The following is a 22,495-nucleotide window of genomic DNA, read 5'->3' as shown; positions in this document are numbered from 1 at the left end:
AGACCCTCTTGATGTTTTAAAGAGGTTCCGTTTTCTGCTAAGGCAGCTAGTTGAAGCAAAAACTTGCTCTTAGCTTCCTAGCCCCGTGTTCTGTAAACCCAAGACAACATGTATTGCTAAAATGTAAGTGCATGACTGGCTAGTAGGCCCTTTCAGTTGCTTTAGTAGTCTTGTTCGTGCGTCAAGGGTTAGTTGACACTTCTGAAAGAAATCAATAATTGATTTTTTTTTTTTTTTTGTGACTGGGCAACACAGAGAGCGGGATTATGTCAAAATTTGAAAAAAGCCCAGGGTGTATAGCTTTTTAATGATCTAGTTAGCCCAAATAGATTTCAATATATTCTCCAACATAAACAAATCTCCTAATTTAATTTAATTTAGAGACTCCAATTAATACAAATTAAAAGCGGTTATGATAAAGGGACATTTTTTAGTTGATAAACTATCGGGACAAAGCTAGTTTCCAAATAATTTTTATTTATTTATTGGATATTTGTAAGGCGCCTTTACAACAAATGGCATTTGAAGGTGCCACAAGACAAGTGCCAGTCTGCGCTAAATGTCAAGTCCTAGGCTGGAAGTGAAGTTTCAGGGTTAGAGGAGAGAGTGTAGGGGCGGGGGTGGTGTAGGAGGGGAGGAACGAGAAAAGGGTCTAGACTATTGCTATGGGGATGCCAGGAGGGCAAGTGCAGGGATTGCATGGGGTGATGGTCCACATGCTAAGAGCGAGGAGGGGGTTAGACTGGGTCGGGGGGGCTGGTGCCCTGTGGAACTCAGAGGTGTTGGCAGGGAAAGGGGAGAGGGAAGGAAGAATACAAAATGAGGGTCTTGAGGAGCTTCCAGAACTGAAAGATATCTGGCTCAAGCCTGAGAGGGGCAGGGAGACCATTCCTGAGCGAGGCTCCTGGGACGGAGAGAGATCTACAACCCACTCTCTGCTTAGCGAAGCGTCTGATCTACAGAGAGTTGGAGCTAGAAAACCGAAGGGCTCTAGCAGCGAGGCATTTAGGGAGAAGAGAGTTTGATGTAGCAGGGTCCCAGGCCCCGGAAAGCCTTGTGGATGATACAGAGGGTCTTGAACTTGATCCTAGCATCAACCAGGAGCCAGTGGAGAGATGTTAGGGCTGGAGATAGGATAAGTCTTGCAGTCCTATTCTGGATTATCTGAAGAGGGCGAAGAGAGGATAAAGGAAGGTTGAGGAAGAGGCTGTTTTCAGTAGTTCAACCTAGAGAGGGCCAGAGCTCTGGAGACATTGAGTTTCTGGGGGAAAGTGAGGAAAGGGAGAATGCCTCTGAGGAGGTGCAGCTGATGTGGGCCTTCTTGGTAAGGTCCGCGATGGGAGGAGAGGGAGGAGTCAAAGATAAAGATGACAGCAGGGTTTTTTACCTCACAAGAGGGTGAGGGGAGGGGAGGGGCCCCATAGAGGGCGGCCAGACGGAAGGAGGGAGCTTGGGTCCTAATGAGAAGGATCTCAGTCTTACTGGGATTAAGGCAAAGATCATTGGCAGCACACCATGCCTGAATGGCAGTCAGACAGTCGGGGATGAGAGAGGAGGAAGAGGAGGCAGTAGAAGGAAGCTTCAAGGACAGCTGTGTGTCGTCTGCATAACACTGGAAGTGAGGAGAGAAGGAGGAGATCAGGTGGTCTAGAGGGGCAAGTTACATGTTGAAGAGCCACAGCGAGAAGATGGAGCTTTGAGGGACGTCACAGGGGGAGAGAGTGAAAGAGGGGAGAAAAGGGCCCAGTTGAACCTGGGATGTTCGGTCGAAGATGAATGAGGTCAACCAGTTAAGTTCCAGGCCCGTGATGCCAAGGGTGTGTCAGAGACGATTTGCCAGGGTCGCATGATTGACTGTCGAAGGCAGAGGAAAGATCCAGAAGGATAAGAACAGATGGAGAGTTAGAATTGAGATTTGAGAGCAAGTCTTCACATCGGGAATTCAATGGATTGCTTTCTCCCTATAGATTCCTCATCTTGAAAGATGTCCATCATCCAGTGTCAGCTGCTCAGAAAATATTTGACAGGTGTCGTAGTGCGTCTCAACTCTGCTGTGTTCAGCTGCGCATGCCAGACGCGACTTTCGATCGCCGTACTAAAGGGATGCATTATGCTCCCTGAACTCAGTTCCTTTTTTACATGCACTCAGCAAGCTATTTGCAACAGGCATCGATTCTTTGATTCGGTTGAATTCTTGCTGCACCAGAATGTCTGTGCCTAAACCATCCGGTTTCAAGTGCTGCAAGGACTGCAACTCCAAGATGTCCCTCACGGACCCACATACTATCTGTCAAGTAGGTTACAGAGCAATGTGGTTCTTGTCTGGCCATGAACCTGAAGGTGTTTATGGAACGCTCAGCAAACCTGGCAGTCTGTAAACCACTGTCACATTCTCTGGTGAAGTCGGTCTCAAAGTCCTCTGGGAATGACACTGAGGAACCTACGCCCGAGAAAAGTCGAGAGGGCAGGCATTATAAAAAATCCAAACAACGGTGGCACTTGCATAGCGAATCCAACCCCTCTTCCTCGTCATCTTCGCACAGAAACGAAGCATTTATGCAGACACGATTCTAACTCTTTGGGACGAAATGGTAAGTGCTAGGACTCGTACGAGTGCTGCAACCACATAAGGTCACATGGTACAAAAACGGCGCCTACGTGCATTAAAAAAATGATGGCCGCCATTACTGCGACTATGGGAAGCTGGGGTTGTGGGAGGTGTCCCCTGCTTCCGTTAAATGGAGAGCAGGGGACAATAAAGATTACAGGGAGAAAAAAGAGACCCTGTGGCGCCAGAGCTGACCCACGTAAGTGGGCTGGAACTGACGCCGCAGGGATCGAGGGAAGTTGGCGGCACACTTCCGTATGTGCTGCCGTTAAGGTAAGTGGCCAGGGGAGTGTGGGTTAAGGGGATGCGGGCCACAGCGGTCTATATGATCGCCGCGCCGTAATGGTCATCAACATTTCTGACAGTGGAATTACAGGTGACGTTGAATGGGAAGAGTTTAAAAAAAACAGAAGATGCATGTATTTGAGAAGGCTGCCGCTGGTCCTGCTTTGGCCTTGTCAGCGCAAGCATACTCTGCTCCGACTGCACCGGGTTCGTTCAGCACAGAGGCAGCCAGGGGAGGTCAAATGCCATCCTGCTCGACCTAGAGTGGGAAACGTGCACCAGCGCCAATACTGTAGACGCTTACCCTTGGGTCATGAAGCCCCTCAACCTGCAGATATTCCATGGGACCAAATCTATTTTCCGGAATCTAAAATGGAGTTCTTGGGCTCAATGCTGTCTATCTTGGATGAGAAAGCCAACCCAATCCCTTTCGGGATGGAGCCACTAGTGGGCTCGGCCGTGGATCCATTGCTTGACTCTATACCTGACCAAGTGGGTTTACTAGAGCTAGTGGAGGGCCTATATGACACAAGCGGACTGGACACGCCCCCGAGCGTCGAGTTTCAACAATGACCCCATACGTGCATCCTAATGCTCAGTACTGCAAGATGGTCGAGTAGGTCATTGTGACGCTCGGACTCGGTGCTCTGTCTACCCTGTTGATGCAGTACGACTCGTCTGATATTCTCGACCGAGGACCGCAGGCAGAACTATCTCACCATTCCACACCGACATCGCAGACCTTTGGCAGCATCCTTGTTCGACGCCGGTGATCGATGCAGAGTTAAAAAAGAAAGAATAATCTGGCGAGAGGTGACCTTCCATTCCTGACTGCGCATCCGAACCCTGAAGAGCTTGTCATGCAGGCCTCAACGGTTTCCTCGAGGCCCTCAACGTCTAGCCGCCCCACAGAGGAGGAGTTGGAGAAGGTTGATGCTTTGTCGAAATAATTGTTTGCCTCTGGGAGCATGGCGCTAAAATATCTAAACACCTCTTGTGCTTCTGCAAAATGTTAGCAAAGTCGACCATTTCTCAGTGGGGGAAGTTGGAGATGGCTTCATGGAATTTGCCTGTGATGGGAAGGAAATAGCATGACAGAAACTCCAGGCTGAGTTTGACACTGTGGCCTGCGCAGGTAGTGCCATAGGCATGTCGAGGGTGCTGCAGTGATCTGCCTATCTTAGGGGTTTAGGGTTTTCCACAAATGCCCAAGCAAAGCTCCTGGATCCGACCTTCGATGGGGAGCATTTTTTTGGCCCAAAGCCGACGAGCCCCTCAAAGTTTAAAGATTCAAAGTTGGCAGCCAAATCATTGGGGCTGGCAGTGCAACAGCAGCCCGCAAAGCAAAATGTTCCTTTTGGATCGCGAAGACAAGGTTATAGGCTGTACTCCAGCTTCTCTAGAAAGACGAAGCTTCCCCAGGCCCTGCAGGGACATCATATGTATCCAAGGCCAGGGAGAGGCAGATGAGCATCAAGATAGGGGACTCCTGTCACGTTGACGGCACCCGCATCTTAGAAACCTCTTTGAAGTCTCTCCCATGTATCTCGATTGGAGAGAGAGTCTCCGTGTTCTTGGACAAATGGAAGTGTGAGGGGCTCACCTACGACGCTGGGGTTCTACAATTTGTTTAGCTAGGCTATTGCTTGCCATTTGTAAAGCAACCCCGAATAGACCTCCACCGACCTGCTGACAGCCGGATGGAAATCAAGGAGGATCTGCAAGCCCTTCTGTTGAAGGGAGCAATGGAGGAAGTACCAGCCATAGAGAATGGGTCGGACTGGTACTTAATACTTCCTTACCAAGGAAAAGGGTGGACTCTGTCCCATCCTGGACCTCAGGGCCTTGAACAAGTTCCTTAGGAATAGTTCAGGATGGTGACGTTGACAGAGATTCTCCAGGCTCTATAGCGCCAGGCTTGGTTGGTGTCACTAGACCTTCAGCACGCTTATTTTCACGTACCTGGCCACAGAAAGCACTACCGATTCCTGAGGATACTCCTTCGGGACGCCCATTATCAGTCCAAGGTGCTCCTCTTTGGCCTGACCTCACCCAGGGTTTTTACCAAGCTAATGGCAGTGGTGGCGCCCCACCTCAGGAAGGTGTACAGTGTCTTTGTTTTCCTGTATTTGGACGAATGGTTGATCCCAGGTCGGTCCCCAGAGAAGGTTTCGAGACATCCCAAGGGCATTTGTTCCCTGCTACACGACATGAGCGTCTCCCTCATTTTACAGAAATCTCAGGTCTCACCTGTACAAAAGCTCCAATTCAACTGCAGCGATCCTGGAAACACGGGGAAGAAAGGAAAAGGCTTTTCCTCCCGAGAAGAGCGTCGCCAATGTGACAAAATAATCAATATTTTCCAGAATTCCATAAATCTCCCGGCGTTCGCTTTCCTGTGCCTGTTGGGCCTCATGGCATCCTGCATCTTCCTAGTGCCAGAGGCGAGGCTCCGGATGAGATCCCTGCAATGGTTCTCAGGAGCCAGTGCTCGCAGTACTTGGACAAGATGTTGGATGTGCTCCAAGTGTCAAAGCCTCTTGATGGGGGTGCATTGGGCGATGCTTTCCTGCTAGAGTGGGTCTTCGACCTCCGCTATGTGTTCCCACCATTACCGGTCATCCCATGGGATCTCAGGCGGTTGGGGAGGTTCAGGGCCCGCCTGATCGCCCCAGACTGGGCAAAGAGGAAGTAGTACCCAGCCCTCCTGGAACTGGCCATGTGCACATCTCTTCGGCTTCCTTCGAGACCGGACCTCTTGTTGCAGTCTGGATGCAAGGTGCTTCACCCGAACCCAGAATCTCTCAATCTGCATGCATGGCTCTTCAGAGGCTAAGGTACGGGGGAGGTGGGACCTTGACGATGAAGTGCTAGAGGTGTTGTTGGCTGTGAGTAGACCATCCACTCGGTCGCTGTACTCGTGCAGGTGAAGAAAGTTTGTGGCATAGTGTAAGGCAAAAGGAGTGAGACCCTGTCGTGTCCCACCTTCAAGGTGACAAAGTTTGTATTGACTTTAGCCAAATCAGGTCTGCAAGTGGCAGCCATTTCTTTGTTTAAAAGAACGCAAACAAGTTTTTTTTTTCCATACCAGTGGTGGCCCAGTTCCTTAAGGGCCTTGTTCATTATTTTCCTATTTCACCTTTTATAGTTCCAGATTGTGATCCAAACATCGTTCTGACTTATTGAATGGCAGCTCCATTCGAGCCCTTAAATACCACTACCTTCCGGCTTCTCACCATGAAGACTGCCTTTCTGGTGGCAATTGCGTCCGCATGGCAGGTCAGTGAGTTGCAGGCACTCTATAGCAAGCCTCAATTTTTAAAGTTCTACAAAGAAGAAGGTGCACATAAAGTTTTTACCAATGGTAGTGTGTCAGGGTTTGCTCGTATAACTCGCCAAAAATGACAAAAGTAGTTAAAAAAAAAAAACGTGCAAGAAGATATGCAATTTTATTCAGTGCCCCAGACGCAGCTGGTACAGCAAATTCAAACAGAACGCAGGACAGAACAGCATGAAAAGGTGCTGTCAAAGAACCACCCTCAAAGTGAAAACCTTTATAGACCGTACATGAATTAGCATTTGCAATTGGGCGATATTCAAACAACATCCCCACACAAAAATAATAGTTTCTTGCACTTAAGACTCATATAGAACTCTATACATTATGCTGGATCATTGGGTCCATGAACCTTCCCACATCGCCCTCAATTACAATAATGTGACGTCACAATCCACCCAAAACACAAAATTATATGATTGAAACATTTGAGACCACCAGTGGAACTTTATAATTCTGCCCTGGTTGCTTCTTCCTGACTCCCATGGGAACGGCTACCCATCATGCCACCAGCAGAACCTTGCCCCATGGACATACTTTTAAATGATTGTTGCATACTGGGAATATTCTAATCCTCTTCCCAAGGAAAATGGTGGGTGGTTTGTAACTGCCGCAGGTCTTGCCGGCTTCACTAGAAAATCACATTTCACAAATGATTTTCAATTATAAAATGGTCATATAGTCCTCTTTCACTGGCAGACCATGTATGCTCTAATCAGTTGACCTAACAAATAACCTCTGTGTACTTCTCAGAACGCTTGGCCGGGGATTTCATGTTCTGTACTAATGAAACGGCTACAGTGGCCTTTGCCAGGTACAAAATGCTTGTGCACGTTTGTTAGGCAAGATTGTATGCAGTACCCTACGACAACACTGAACGTAGAGTTTTTCTATGCGCGCCAAACCAAGCTTGGTCTCTTTTTTCATCGCTTTTGGCGGGATTCACGAGTGAAGCCCGCCTCTGGCTCCAGGGTGTCTGGTGGGGGCAGGTAGTAAGGGAGGTGCCCAAAACTCCCTGTGCTTAGTATCCTAGGAGACCGAAATGCACTCTGTGATGATTGGCTGGCTGACTGTCCGGCAAGGACAGCCACCCTGCTGGGTGACTGACAGCTAAGCTGGAATGAATGGGAGAGAACTGAATAAAAGGCAAGGCTTTTTGCTTGGAAGGCAGAGTCGACCACTGGACGAAGGAACTGAAGAAGAACTTGAAGAGGACGCCTGCTGCAACTCCTGGACGGTTGGTTTGTCCGGTGAAGCTCTGCTGCTGTGCTGAAACTCGAAATTCGTATCGACAGAGAAGCCCCTGCAAGAACGACTTCTCACCTTGAGTTGGTGGGACCAATCAACTCCAAAGTAAGCCACCTGGACATTCTCTCGGAGCTAGTTGAATTTCCACAGAGTTGCTGCTGGAAACCGAAACGTCGGGGAGAGGAACACCAGATTGTGTGCATTGCTTTTAAGATGGCTAAGAGCTCCAGGAAGATCCTCCAAACTCTCAGGAAGCAGGACTGACCGAACCTCAGCCCCCTTAACAGAGTGCAGGACCCCAGAAGCAAGGAAAGACCATCTCGACAGCCAGAAACTGTGGTGTTGCTATTTGCGGTAGACCCGAGGAGCTGAAACACTGAACAGCCACTGATTTGAAGATTTCCGGTTGCGAGCTGTGACCGTCCCATTGCAGTGCAGGAGTCCCCAGAAGTCCTCCCTCTTGTCCCCACGACTGAGGCCCAGGAACAGTGAAATCTGCAGAGCTGCACAGGAACAGAAGTCATCTGCTGCACTTTTTCTTCAATACAAAGGTACTGTTAAACATCTTCTACTTTTCAGAAGTCGAAGAGCTTGTGGCCATTTGATTCTTCTTTTTCTTCAAAGACTTCTAAAACATTGTGCAAAGACTTTTCTTCTTACCTGCAAAGAAACGCTTCAGCTCATATAGACTTTTGCCTATTGATTTTGACTTAGCCTGTTCCACTGAATGACTCTTATTGGAGGATCTGAAAGTATTTGCCTGCTTGATAATATTTGTGGTCTCTTGTCTGTTCTAATAACCTTTTCCTTTGACTTACTCATTTATGATTCTAAATGCAACAGAGATATATTAATGTCCCCAGCACCCTAGCTACTGAAGTCACCTGAGGGTGTAGGTTGTGTCTCTCGGCCATCCCAAAAGGGTACTTACTGATTTGGAAATATTACGAGTGTGTAGTTTGTGAAGTATATTTGAGTGTTACTGTTATATTGTTGCCTTCTGAAGAAGGCTTCTTCTAACTGATAAATTAATAATTGTTTATTCAAGAAACCTTGTGTGTAAGAGTTTATTTGAATACTCGTCACTGTGAATATCTGTGTAACTCCCCTATAGCTCACGTTGACCCCTCTTGAGACAAGCCTCGCTGCTCAACACGCTACCAAACTGTGTAGTACAGGATTATACCAAAGATTGGGTTTCTTATTGTAGTCAGGGTTGTTGTAGTGCACTCAAAGGGTAATGCATACAATCTTGCCTAACAACGTTCAAGTGTTGGGAGCCCTCTTCTTACACTCTTCGAGCTTCTGCGTTTTTTCGCGCTTTTCTGATAGAAAATCCTTATTTTGTTCAATATGAGTCTGTGTGCTTTCATCGCCCCGCAAGGGCAACATCGTCAAGTGTTTCTTCTTGGAAGCTTCCAGAAGACCATTAGGCGTACACTGCACCGGACCATGTCGGAGGAGAAGGACGGCGCTTCCCTCTTCAAGCTCTGCTCCAGTTGCGGTTTGTGGAATGTGTTCAAGGATGACTAGCATTCCCACTGCCTGTGTTGCCTGCCGCCGACGCACAAGGAAAAAGATTGACATCTGCGATGGCTTCACCAACCGCACGATGAAAGATCGACACGTCCGGCTGGTGACGTGGCTTAAGGCACACAGGGGCAAGCCAGATCCAGCCTGCTGGAGCGGGCTTCTAAGACATTTGACAGCGCTACATCCGTGGGTGCCCCAAGACAAGGCCAAGCACAGCGAGTCCGCTTCTGTCTGGGTCGCCGCACACGCGGGTCCCGCAATGGGCAGGGCACGTTCATTGTTTCCATCTGCCTCGGTCTCCAGTCACCGCTGAGGTCCTCGTCAAAGAGAAAGTCACCTACCCCAGGGAAGCTGCGGGAGAAACCGGAGAAGGTCAAGCAGGACAAGGTGCCCGACCTGCCCGTGAGGCCCAGGTGGCGCAGGCCAAATCGTCTTCTTCGATCGAGTTGGTGGTGGCTTCCCTTTCCAAGGCAAAAGGGGCTGACCCAGTCCAGGGTGCTCTAGCGGCGACGAGAGTGACTCTCCTAGCCAGGTGAGAGTCTTCGTTCAACCCAATAGAGAAGACTCAGGAGAAAAGGATGCCAGACCTCAGCCTGAGACCAACCCCTCAGTAACCGAAGAGGGCGGAGGAGAGAACTCCAGGCACAGACATTTCTTCGTCCCAAGAGGAAGAGATAGTTTCTGTCCACACCATCCCAGAGGAAGGTGGTGAAGACGACGAGAACGTTGAGGAGATGCCCGGCGACGAGTATGAGAACGTTGACGGGGATGACGACATGGGTGCTAGTCCCAGCGGCTCTGTTCCCCCGATTCCGCCAAGAGACCTCTCACAGGATATCCTTTCGACCCTCCACACGCTGGTGTTAGAGATTCAAAGGAGGATGCCGACGGCACCACCGATGTCGATCCCCGTTGACACCGGGGCAACAATCGTCGATGAAAAGGAGGAGGCATCCTACGCCTCCATTCCAACCGGCACCGCCCTCCCCCCCAGCCCTAGAGGGACTGGGACGGATACGATGACGGACACAGATGACGACGGCGGGATGTCCCCACCACCAAGGTAGTCTCGCCGGACGAAGTGCGATCCTTTCCTTTCATGATAGCCCATGCGTCTGAGCTCTTCCAGCTCACCCCGGAAGAGAAGAAGAAAGAAGGTTTTCTGTACCAGCGCCTGCGACGAGGGGCTGGCTCTGCTGAAGAACCCTCAGCCCCAGCCAAGAGGGAGCAACTTGAAGGGAAATACTGCGTGCCGCAGTCTGCGCCCAAGTGTCTGTGATCCCAACCGTTGCCGGACTTGGTGGTCTCTGCTGCCGCCAGGAAGAAATCGCCAGGTTCGTCATCATCATCATCATCATCGTCGTCTTCTTCATCTGCACCGCCGGACAGCGAGGGGAAGAAATTGGATTCCACGGGTAGAAAGGTCATCTACTCAGCGACGGTCAAGGTGGCCAGGTACAACCTCAAGCTTTGGTACAAGATGGCCGCTCCTTCATTTGCTCCCCGATGACAAACGGGTCGAGGCATTGGAGATCCTTCAGGAAGGTGAGGTGGCGTCGGACCACTCCATCACCGTGGCCCTGGACATTGCGGACACGGGTTTCCGCCAGATGGGAAACAGGGTTTGCCTTCGTCATCAAGGCTAGCTCAAGGCCACCAACTTCAGGCAAGTGGTCAAGATGATGGTCCTGGGCATGCTGTTCGACAGAGACAACCTGTTCGGGAAGGCCGTCGATGAATCCCTCCAGGCCATTAAGACCGACACAGAGGCAGCTCGTGCCCTGGGAACACTGCAACAGCACTGTTCGTCCTTTCGATCCTCAGGAGGGAAGTCGAGCAGGTCCTCGAGTGGTTTCGGCGGGGACTCGTCCTTTTACTGCCAACCCTCCCATTCTACAAACCAACCGGGTTCACTCAAGGCCTTCGGAGGTGGCCGCTGTCATCGTCAAGCCTCCCAGGGCGGCGTGCCGGCCTCCAAGCGGGATGGACCAGCCAAGGCGTCGGGCCTGCACCCCGATGGGCGGCCGACTGGCGAACTTAATCAGTGTGTGGAAGACCATCTCCACCGATCGATGGGTGCCAGACTCTCTCACCCATGGACAAACCTTGGAGTTTCAACTAAAGTGTCAGCGGATACCACCGGTTGCCCGACAGGAACAACACATCCCTCAGCTGCTGCTGGAGGTTCAGGCCATGTTAAGAAAAGGGGCGATAGAGCTTGTTCCAAAGTGACTCTGGGGCTCCGGAGTCTACTCAAGATACTTTATTTCTTGTAAGAAAGAAGACCGGGGGATGGGGGCCCATCCTCGATCTAAGACGACTTAACAAGCACATAAAGTCACAGAAGTTCAGGATGGTCACACTGCAGCACATGCTCGGCCAACTGAGGAGGGAGACTTCCTGTCGTCATTAGATCTGGAAGAGGCGTACTTCCACATCCCCATCCACGAAAAGCACTGCAAGTTCAAGGCTCTCCCCTTCAGACTGAAGTCACAGCGCCCAGAGTCTTTATCAAGTGCCTGACTCCAGTGGCGGCCCATCTGCGACTACATGGGATTAATGTTTATCCCTACCTCGACGACCAGGCCAAGTCGAGGGACATCGCCGTCAATCACACAGCGAGGACCGTCTGGCTGCTGACGGACTTGGGGTTCTCTGTGAATTATGCAAAAGTCCTGCTTGTCTCCATCGCAGGATGCGCTGTTCATAGGATGCAGGCTCAACATGGTGTCCTTCCTGGCGGCACCATCGGAGGAGAGGATAGCAGCCATCTTGGGCAAGGTGCAACGGTTGTTAGCACTGAAGATCGCCACGGTGAGAACCATCAAGTCGCTGCTCGGCATGATGTCACCTTGTATATACCTGATCCGGCTCTGCTTATTGCGGATGCGTCCGCTCCAGGAATTCCTGGACACCCATTGGATCCAGGTGTCCGCAGGCTTCCAGGACAGGATTGTGCTCGATGATAAAGTGGTGGGGCATGCGCTCCAACATCGCCGGAGGTACAAACTTCCAGAGCCCCCCCGTACCAGGAGACAGTCACGACGGATGCTTTCCTGGAAGGATGGGGAGCCCACACCGGCCGTCTTCACGCTAGTGGCCTGTTGCTGCCGGAGGAGAAGACGCTGCACATCAACTTCCTTGAACTATGAGCAGTGTTTTGTGCCCTCAAGTCGTTCCTTCCTTCCCTCAAGGAAAGGTGGGAGGGTCTTCACAGACAATACCGGACAATACCACCACAATATTTTACATCCGGAAGCAAGGGGGCACCAGATCCCCAGCGCTCTTCAAAGAGGCGCATGACTTGTGTCACTGGGCTGTCGCCCAGGGGATGTTCCTCATTCTGTTTCACCTGGCAGGAGTAAAGAACACTGTCACTGACTCAGCAGGGAACTGCGTTCTTGCCATGAGTGGGAACTTCGGCAGGATCCGGTGGACAACCTTTTCCGCAAGTGGGGGCAGTCCCCAGATCGATCCGTTTGCTCCTGCGACGAACACCAAGTGCCAGAGGTTTGCCAGCAGATCCCCCCAGCCGGGGAACATGGGGGACACATTCTCCTTCTCAGCTCCTTGGCACCTCTCACTGGGAATTCGAGCTCCAGCGACCCCAAATGATCCATCTAGTCATCTGGGAAAAATCAGAGTCCGGGGCTAAGTAATCGCAGTGCACATGTCCCGCAACTTGTTTGTCCTTCATAGGATAGCAATGGGAAAACGTCCCTTTGACTTCTAAACCATCCATTCCACTGCCTTAGTTAGTAACTCCTGAACTATAAAATACTATTTTCATACCTTAGTGAAATTATTGAAGAGTATTTAATTCGCTCACCAACAGAAGTAAATTATAACTTCCCTGCGAAAACTCCTTGTTGTGAGAAGCATTCTGGCTCCTGTGGCGTTTGGGCACAGGGCCCCTTTCCTCTTACGGTTGGACTTCCTAAATTGGGGAAATCACTTGTGAATTAGTTCCATCATTTACTGCATTATTTGTCTTACTAAATGAGTTATTTAAATGCATTTATGAACCTATGGTGAATGTAGATGTTTGTTATTCAGCATTGTACGATAATATCACCTGCTAGCTTCATTTTTCAGTGTGTGTAGAAGATCTAGAAGAAACAATTGTATTTGTATGCATACCTGTCTAAATTAAGGTATTGTGTATTATATTGTGTGGACTCATTGAGGGCCCCTGACCCGACTCATTCTCTGCTGAGAATAGCCTTGACTGCTCGCCACGTTTGCATTGTTGGAATTTTGGCTAACTTCTATGAATTTCCTGTTCACTATAACTAGGGTAGCCTCCTTGAATCTATCTTACAGGTCAGATTCTACAAATCTATCTTAACACTGCACATGAAAACTGTTGAAGCAAAATAAGCCCCTTAATTTGGAAGCATGTAAAATCACACAAACGAATGTGGTGCAAGTGTGTGAAGGTATCATCTGTGAAGCATTTCCAGTATGTGGAAGCAAAACACTAAAAGGGCTTGCATAGCAGACACACCACAGGCAAAACTGTTCATTTGAAGAATACATGTTTTTCCCTAGCTTATGGTACACTGAGAGCTGATTCACTTCGTTGCTTCTGTCTGCATTCTTTTTATGATGATATATGGACACCATAAACATATTTGGGTAAGCTAACTAGTTTGTTGTGATATTTGTTTGCTGTAATTGGCCAACCCTCTTTAGTTCTTACTCATTTACAGACTAAAACATATTTGTAGAAAGAAAATAACCGATGCCCTGTGTTGGGGAGAATTCCCATTTCTGTGCTAATTCCCTTCAACCTTAGAGACCCCCAGCTCTTTTGCTGGACTTTAGGACTTTTTAATTTTAACCCTGCAGTGAGTGAGCCCTTTTTTCACTCTCATGTGTTTTGATCTGTCTTGGATTTATATTTCCTTTGTTTTTGGTGTCTGACAAACTCCATAGGCATCGACTTTTTGTAGGTGTAACACAGCACCTTCAGTGCAGTGTCACAGAGATATCCTTTAGATTTCTCATAAGGTTTAAATACCTTTTCTTGGGTGCACTACAGTTCCCAAGAATAGTAAAGTGAAATTGACTTTACTTTTTCTCTTTATAGATCCAGCAGACACTATCTTATGTGGCATGCTGGGGGGGTTACTTAGTAGCCCCCTTTCCTACTTATTCATGTAAAAAATGTTATGTTACCCTCACAACTTTAAATGGCTGGTGGCAGTGGTTTAATTTTCCTACCATTGTGCTTTTCTACCGCAGGCTGAATCCTCAGCTGCAGTGTATCACCCATGGGTGGCCATTTTGTCAAAATGGCCCATGTCTTCTTTTTTCGCCATTTTATGTTTGCGAGATCTTTCTTGGGTTTTAATCCGCGCGCCAAACCAGGTTTATCCCTTTGTTCGCTTTGCCTTTGGCGGGTTTCAGTACTGAAACCCGCCTCTGGCTCCAGTGTGTCTGGCAGGGCAGGAAGCAAGGGAGGTGGCCGAAACTCCCTGTCCTTAGTCTCTTTGGTAACCTGAATGCACCCAGTCATGATCGGCTGGCTGGCTGTCCTTGCAGGACAACTACCCTGCTGTGTGGGTAACAGCTAGGCTGTGCATGAATGGGAGAAACCTGCATAAAAGGCGAGGCTTCTTGAGCTGAAGACAGTCGACCACTGGAAGAACCATCCGATGAAGGAATATTGAAGAGAAGCTTGCTGCATCCTCCTGGACCAATGAACTGCCCGGTGAAGCCCTGCTGCTGTGCTGAAATTGCTTTTCCTAATCGACAAGAGAGGCTCCGGAAAGGACGACTTCTTCCCTTGGGTTGGTGGGACCAACTAACCCCAAGACAAACTTTTCTGGAGGACCTTCCCCAACTGGCTGTACTTCTTTGCTGCTGCAGGAATCGAGTGCCAGGGGTAGAGAAATGTGTAGTCGAGTGCAACGTCTTTTTAGCCAGACCGAAGATCCTGAGGACTCTCCCGAAACAGGACAACCCAAACTCGAGTCACCTCACCAGAGTGCTGGACTCGAGGAGCGAAGGAAGCCCATCCAATGTCCAAGATTGGCGCTGGTGCTATTTGCCGGTAGCTGAAACCGTGAAATGCTGCTGAACTGAAAAGAGCCCATAGCTGCTGCTGACCTCCGAACTGCTGTGCAGGAGTCCTCCAAACGTCCTCCCTCTTGGCCCCACGACTGAGAGCCAGGAACACAGGATCTGCAAGTCTGCAACCAGGATAGAAGCCAGCTGGATCCTCCTCTTCTAACCTAAGGTACTTTTCTGACTAAGGGGTACTAACCGCTTTGTCTGTAGCTTGCTTGTCTCAGTTGAGATTTGCAGTAGCTGCCTTTCTAGAGTTATTCTAGCTCTAACTCTTCACAAGTGTAACAGCGCAACAGTGATTTTCTGCAACAAACTTTCTAACTTTGTGCAAGACTTTTTGCTATCTAAGAAGTGCCTCCGCTCTATAGACTTTGCTCCGAATTGACTTTGGCTGTCCTGGCTCCCTGCAGACTCTTCTGTCCTGTGACTTTGATTCTAACTGTCCCTCATAGGTGTTGCATTGGTTTTTAACTAATATGGCTGGCCAAAGTTTTTATCTAGACTTCATTGGGGGATTTAAAAGTGCTCACATGCTCGGAGAACCTGTTCACCTTTTTCCTTCCATTAACCTTACCTTTTCCAGAACCTCAGAATTCTAGCAAGTACAAAAGTGCTATGTAAATGCCAGTACTGTCCTAGTAATTGAGGTCACCCCAGGGTGTAGGAAGTGTGTATAAAGCATCTCTACCGAATATCTACTTGCTTATCTTGATTCTGAGAACATGTTATGAAGTGTATTTCGATTGTTGCACATTGTCCTTTTTAAAGAATGCTTATTTAAAACTGGCCGTTAAATAAATAATTATTTTACTAGAAATCCTTGAGTGCAAGTTTTATTTGAATACTTGTATTTGTCGATTTTGATGCTACAGCTCACATTTACCCCTCTTGAGATAAGTCTGTCTGCTCAGTCACACTGGCAACGTGTGTAGTACAGACCTATACCAATAGGTCGGTTACCTATTACCAAGAGGACAAGACTGGTGTAGTTCCCACGGGGTTACTGCATACAATCTTGTTTAACACGTTGGTGTGTCAAATAACTTGGCCTGGCTGTTTAATACTAGAGAGTTTACTTGGAATGTGTCTTTCATTTTGTACAAGACTATCATATTCACCCATACATAATATGTACATTCATAGTCCTTTAGATTCTTTTATTCATTTCCTTACAGATGCTCAAAAGAATTGAACCAATGGGAAGCCCTGACAGAGTATGGTCAATCCAAAGGTCATATCAATCCTTACCTTGTGCTTGAATGTGCTTGGAGAGTCTCTAATTGGACTGCCATGAAAGAAGCATTGGTGCAGGTGAGAATTGTATTTCTTTTGTTTTGCTGCAATAATTGTTTTTCTTTATTTTCATTCAAGGTAGGTTTTAGGAACGTTTTTCAGAACCACTACTGGTGTACAGTTCTGGGAAGCCAACCTTAAGGAACATTCAAGGTTTTTAATGGTGCATAAAGTCTTATCAAAGTCCAGGCTTAGACCAAGGAGAGAGAGAGCTTGGTGTAAAGTGTAGTTAACGTACACAATGGTTGTTAGCCCCACCCCATGGAACACATTCCACACTTTAAATTAAAAACCATTTGTGAAGCAATACACCATGTTAGAATGTATCCGGGTCATAACATTTTAAGGCACACCAACCCTTGGTAAATAACAATCTTGAGCCATCCAGCCCTATCCAAGAACAATTGTACAACATGAGTTTAATTTAACCTGCCAATTGTAGATACTCTGTGATTTTAGAACAGTTACCAAAGTTCGCCATATGATTAATTTGGTGTAAAGGCAATAATCAAGTGTGGATATTGACATACATACAACAGCGCTTACAGGTTTCCTGTGAAACAAGGCAGCTACCATCCCACATGTCTTGGGAGACCCCCAGTAGGATTCCTTTAACCATGTCCCATCACCAAAGGTAAGTCAAGGGTAGCTGCAGGGTAGGACTTCAGGCCCTATTGATTTTAGTGGGGATTGGTTAGGGGGTTGTCAAAAAGAGTATACAGCCTGGCCCTTCAAACCCAGACCAAGAACACCCAATTACCTCCAGTAAGTTGGAGATGACTGCACTCACCAATGGTTTCAGTGTTTGGGGCCCAGGGGCCATGGTTGCAGAGATTACTTTGTTTGACAGCTGGGTCCACTGAGTTGACAGTTGCTGTCTCCAATTGCAAGTTCACGGTTCAGGATGCCACAAGGTTGGACCTCAGGCTTTCAATAAAGGATCTCTGCTTCAGTACCTGTGAGGAAGTGTGGCAAGCAGAAAGAAGGACTCGGACCATAGAACATGTTTGCACATAGTTTTATTTAAATTAAAAGAAAATGCCTCACTGGCCATACTTCTAAAAGAGAGTTCCCTTCCTAACAAAACTAAACTAAGGTTCTTGTCTGTAGTTGAAATAAAAAAAAAGTCTTCTGGCCAAACCTATTCACTAAACTGACCCTACCACTTAGCAAAAAATAAAAGAAAATAGGTTGAGTGCCCTGCACTCCTGGTTCTTCAGAAAGGTATCTCTGGTTGTCCCAGGAATCCCTCCTGGGTCTGTATCTAATGATTATAAGTAAATGGCAGTTCCACTCAAAGAAAGAAAACAGTTCTTGTCAGTCTATAAAAAGTTACTCAAATCGAACAAACAATCTTAAGTCCCTGGAAAAACAAAATGTCCAAATTTCTTTAGTTGGAGGGATATTTCTCTGATCCTTTTCCACCAACTTGTTCGATCTTTCCCCACTTCTAAACAACTGTTGGGTTCCTCTTTGCTAATGTGATATCTGATTTTCACTTCACTTATTATGTGCCCCCGTGGTTCCTTTGGGTTTCCCTGAGCCTTGCTCTCCTTCTGGCTCTTAGTTTTCCCGGGTCCCTGGGACCCTTCTCAAGGCTTATGATTCTTGGGTTTCTCGGGCTCCTGTAACCCTTCTCCTTGTCTCATGCTCTCTCTTCTCTCTGTGACCCCCGAATGGGGCTAGGGCAGTCCTTCCCTCTTCACTGCTCGTTCTCTCTTCTCATCCCTCTGACCTGGGGAACCAGCGTACCAGCTGTATTGTGGCGTTTGCTCCAGTGAGGGTCAGTCTCATAAGCAAAATCTGCATTCTCCACAGCTTTCTGCTCTTCCGTGCTAGATGCTAGCAGTCTTTGCGTTCCACCTGTCTCAATTTTCTCCCTTTTGTTGGCTATCTGTCTGAGAGCAGAGGGACCCATTCCTCCCTTCATCCCTGGACTCGGTGGCTGTTTGCGGGCTCCCGGCCCACTACATCCTGTACGTAGTCGCACCTCCAGGTCCGTTTCACTTCGCAAGGCCTCTGTCTCTTGTGCCACGCACACTTCCTTGTCTGCCGGACGGCATCTCTGATGCGCATCCGTCTCCTTCTGCGCTACAGCCTGCTCTGCTGGCCTGCACGGCTCCACGTTTTGCCGACATTCTCACGCCTGAGTCCCACCTCAGTGTTGGATTTCTCCTCCTCCATTCAACGGTTATTGGCTCTTTATTCTTGCTGTGATGTTCAAAAGGGTTGTATTGTTCATCACAGGATGTCAAGTATATTGGAAATTCATCATTACCTTGAGCCAAACACATAGAGGTATTGTCAGTATTTCTTAATCCCATAGGCAGATAATACCTTGGGTATAGGGAGTTCTCCATGGGAATGGGAGTCATTGTCCACTAAAGGGGAGTCACTCCCAGCAAAGTCCTGCTTTACCAAACCCGTAAGGGAGGGTTTTGCTGAACTGGCTCACCTCGCTAGCCTCAAAGGGGATGGCTCCCCCTAGGGAAGAATGGACAAAGTCTCCAGATTCGTCACAGAAGTTAATTTCAGAGATGAAGCCTTGGTGACACAGCAAGTTTCTTCACAATGATAATGTTAAAGGAATGGTTCGGCCAAACGTTGTTATTGCAAAAAAAGATGGGCAATAATAAAAAAAAATCGATTGCCACTTTAAGTCCCTAAGTAAAATTTTGAGAAAATGAAGCTCAAAATTTAAAAAAGGAAGCACATGGGGGCATCCATTTTGTGAAATAGATGCCCGCCTGTGCTTGCTTTTGCGGCACTAATGAAGGAAAAGCCAGCCAGCTGTAGTAAACAAAAGCTACCACTGGGTGGCTTTTCCTTCATTGGTGCCGGGACTCGGAGGACGCAGACCGGAGACTACAGGCAGAAAAGCTGCAGCTGCATCTCGGTAAGTGCTATTTATTTTTTAAAAAATAAGCACTAGCTGCGTTTTTTTTTCTAAGTTTACCGGGCTGGAGAAGCCCGGAAAACTTAGAAATAAAACCGCAGCTTTAAAAGCGTTGTATTTATGTTTGCGGTAGCTTTTGAAGCTACCGCAAACATAAATAGAACGTTATTGTGTTTGAAAACGCTGCGGTTTTTCTTTCCAAGTTTCTCAGGCTCCTCCGTCTCGGAGGAGCCTGAGAAACTTGGAAAGAAAAACTGCAGCATTTTAAAACACAACCGCGTTGTGTTTTTGCCTAAAGCTGGAGCCCGAAAGCCCCAAATGGGAAAGCAGCTTTAGGAAGAAACACAACGTGGTTGTTTTCTGAAATGCTAAACGCTGCAGTATTTCTGCCTAAAGCTGCTTTCCCATTTGGGGCCCAAATGGGAAAACAGCTTTAGGCAGAAACACTGCGGCATGGAAACGCGAGCACCGGAGACCCAAAGTGATAGCCACGGCAGCAGAAACACAACGCGGTTGTGTTTCAAAAACGCTGCGGTTTTTCTTTCCAAGTTTCTCAGGCTCCTCCGAGCCGGAGGAAAACCACAGCGTTTTCAAACACAATAACGTTGTATTTATGTTTGCGGTAGCTTCAAAAGCTACCGCAAACATAAATACAACGCTTTTAAAGCTGCGGTTTTATTTCTAAGTTTTCCGGGCTCCTCCAGCCTGGAAAACTTAGAAAAAAAACCACAGCTAGTGTTTATTTTAATTAGAAAAATAGCACTTACCGAGATGCAGCTGCAGCTTTTCTGCCTATAGTCTCCGGTCTCCGTCCTGAGTGGCCTCCGAGTCCCAGCACCAATGAAGGAAAAGCCACCCAGTGGTAGCTTTTGTTTACTACAGCTGGCTGGCTTTTCCTTCATTATTGCCGCAAAAGCCAAAGCAAGCACAGCGGCGGGCATCCATTTCACAAAATGGATGCCCCCATGTGCTTCCCTTTTGAGCTTCATTTTCTCAAAATTTTACATAGGGACTTAAAAATTTAAAAAAGTGTCAATCGCTTTTTTTTTATTATTGCCCATCTTTTTTTCTTTTTTTGCAATAACATTTTTTGGGCGAACCATTCCTTTAATGATAATGATTTGTTATTTATATAGCGCCTTAATCCAAAGCGCATATTTACATACACTATCACCCAACCGAAATGGGTACTCATTTATCGACCTCGGAAGGATGAAAGGCTGAGTTGGCCTTGCCGGGATTCAAACCTGCAGATCACGCTCAGATTGCAGCAGCGAGCGCTCAACCCGCTGAGCTATTTTACCAGCTCATGTGACTGTGAGGGTGAACAAAGGACTTCAGCTACAGCAAAGCCCCTCTTCCTTGTGGAGAGCAGCAGAGCATTGTAGTCAGTGTCCCTCAGAGAGTTAACCATGTACATTGTACATCACTTAGAACAGATGTCCCATACTGAAGAGTAACCACTCTGGAAAGTTCAGACCTGCTACAGATCTAAGGCTTCCAATGGTTTTCACCAAGGTGCACGACAGTGAGCCAGTTGTTCCCGTTAGCACAAGGGAGGGAGAGGCAGGGCAGACCTCCCCTAGTCAATAAAGAGCATAGCTTTGCCAGGTAGCACTTGTCGCATCAATAGATTCCAGGCAGTACTCTATGGCCTCATGTATTCAGTTAAAGTGGTAGACCTGCAAAATGACTCCAGATCCCCTCCTTGTGTCCAGAAACCTTGACTAGAGGAGTCCCTTGCCCACCTTTTAGAGACCTGCGACATTCACACCCTGAGTGGCTGTTAATTTTCATTTCTCTGCTAATTCCCTTCAACCTTGGAGACCCCCAGCTCTTTTTCTGGACTTCAGACTTTTTAATTTTAACTCCTGAGTGAGTAGGACCTTTGTCTCACTCTCATGTGTTTTCCCCTGATTTGAATTTTATGTTTTCACTGTTTTTGGAGTCTGACACACTCCATAGGCATCTGCTATTTGTATTGTGACACAAAGCACCCTCAGTGCAATGTCACTGAGAAGTCCTTTGGATTTCTCTTAAGGTTTAAATACCTTTTCTTGGGTGAACTACTGTTCCCAAGAATAGTAAGGTGAAATTGATCTTACTTACCTTTTTTCTTTTGTAGGTCCAGCACACACCATCTTATGTGGAGTGCCTGGGGGGGTTACTTCGTAGCCCCTTATCCTACTTTCTGATGTAAAATTTGTTGTTACCCTCACTACTTTAAATGGCTGGTTACAGTGGTTTAATTTTTACTACTGTGCTTTTCTACCGCAGGCTGCCCCCTCAGCTGCAGTACAGCGGCCAAGGGTGTCCATTTTGTCAAAATGCCCCCTGTCTTTTTTTTCCTACATTTTTTTTGTTTGAGAGGTCTTTCTGGGTTTTTACTCTGTGCGTTGAGACAGGTTTGAGCCCTTTGTGTGTTTTGCCTTTGGCGGGCTTCAGCCCTGAAGCCCGCCCCTGGCTGCAGTGTGTCTGGAAGGACAGGATGTGAAGGAGGGTCCCGAAACTCCTGTCCTTTGTCTCTAGGTGTGCCTGATCAAAACCAGTACCGATTGGCCTGCTGACTGTCCTAAAAGGACAGCCATCCTGCTGAGTGATTGACAGCCTAGGCTCTGCATTAATAGGAAAACTTGCTTAAAAGGGGAAGGTTTTGGGATTAGAGTCAGTCGACCACTGGAAGAAACATTTGACGACAAAACCGTGAAGAGAAGCCCGCTGTAACGTCCTGAACCTTGAATTGCCCAGTGAAGCCCTGCTGCTGTGCTGACGTCCTTTTTCACCTCGACAGAAAAGCTCTGGATGGAATAACTTCTCCCCTTGGGTTAGGGGGACCAACTAACCCTGAGACGAACACCACTTCGGCGCGTTCCTCGACTTGCTGTGCCTCTCCATTGCTGCAGAAGCCCAATGCCTGTGGTCGAGTGTCCATAATCGAGTGCAACGTCTGCCGCAGAACAAATCAGGCCAAAAGCTCCAGGAGCCTCCTAAGGACACTCCAGAAACAGGAAATCCTGATCCAGAGTCCCCCCGCCAGAGTCCAGGACCGAGGGAGCAAGGAAAGTCCAACCAGAGATTTGTTCTACATCAGTGCTGTTTGCGAAGCGCTGAAACCAGAAAGTGCCGCTGAATCGAAGAGAGCCTGTAGCTGCCGAGGACCGTCCCAAGTACCGCCGCAGGAGCCCTCCAGACGTCGTCCTTCTTGTCCCCACGACTGAGG

General features: G+C 48.0%; 1 protein-coding gene across 8 annotated transcripts in view; it reads left to right on the top strand.

Annotated features, from left to right (window-relative positions):
• TRRAP (transformation/transcription domain associated protein) overlaps positions 1–22,495 on the top strand; it is a 2,065,012-nt gene that overhangs the window by 1,658,804 nt on the left and 383,713 nt on the right. For all 8 annotated transcript variants that reach the window (XM_069647248.1, XM_069647247.1, XM_069647244.1 and 5 more), the window contains one exon: positions 16,262–16,397. In XM_069647248.1, coding sequence (XP_069503349.1) covers positions 16,262–16,397 — 136 coding nt within the window. The remainder of the gene's footprint in view (positions 1–16,261; positions 16,398–22,495) is intronic.

The sequence above is a fragment of the Ambystoma mexicanum genome, chromosome 2q, assembly GCF_040938575.1.
Source record: "Ambystoma mexicanum isolate Mex_15411 chromosome 2q, UKY_AmexF1_1, whole genome shotgun sequence".
Taxonomy (NCBI): domain Eukaryota; kingdom Metazoa; phylum Chordata; class Amphibia; order Caudata; family Ambystomatidae; genus Ambystoma; species Ambystoma mexicanum.
This window is presented reverse-complemented; position numbering and strand designations above follow the sequence as displayed.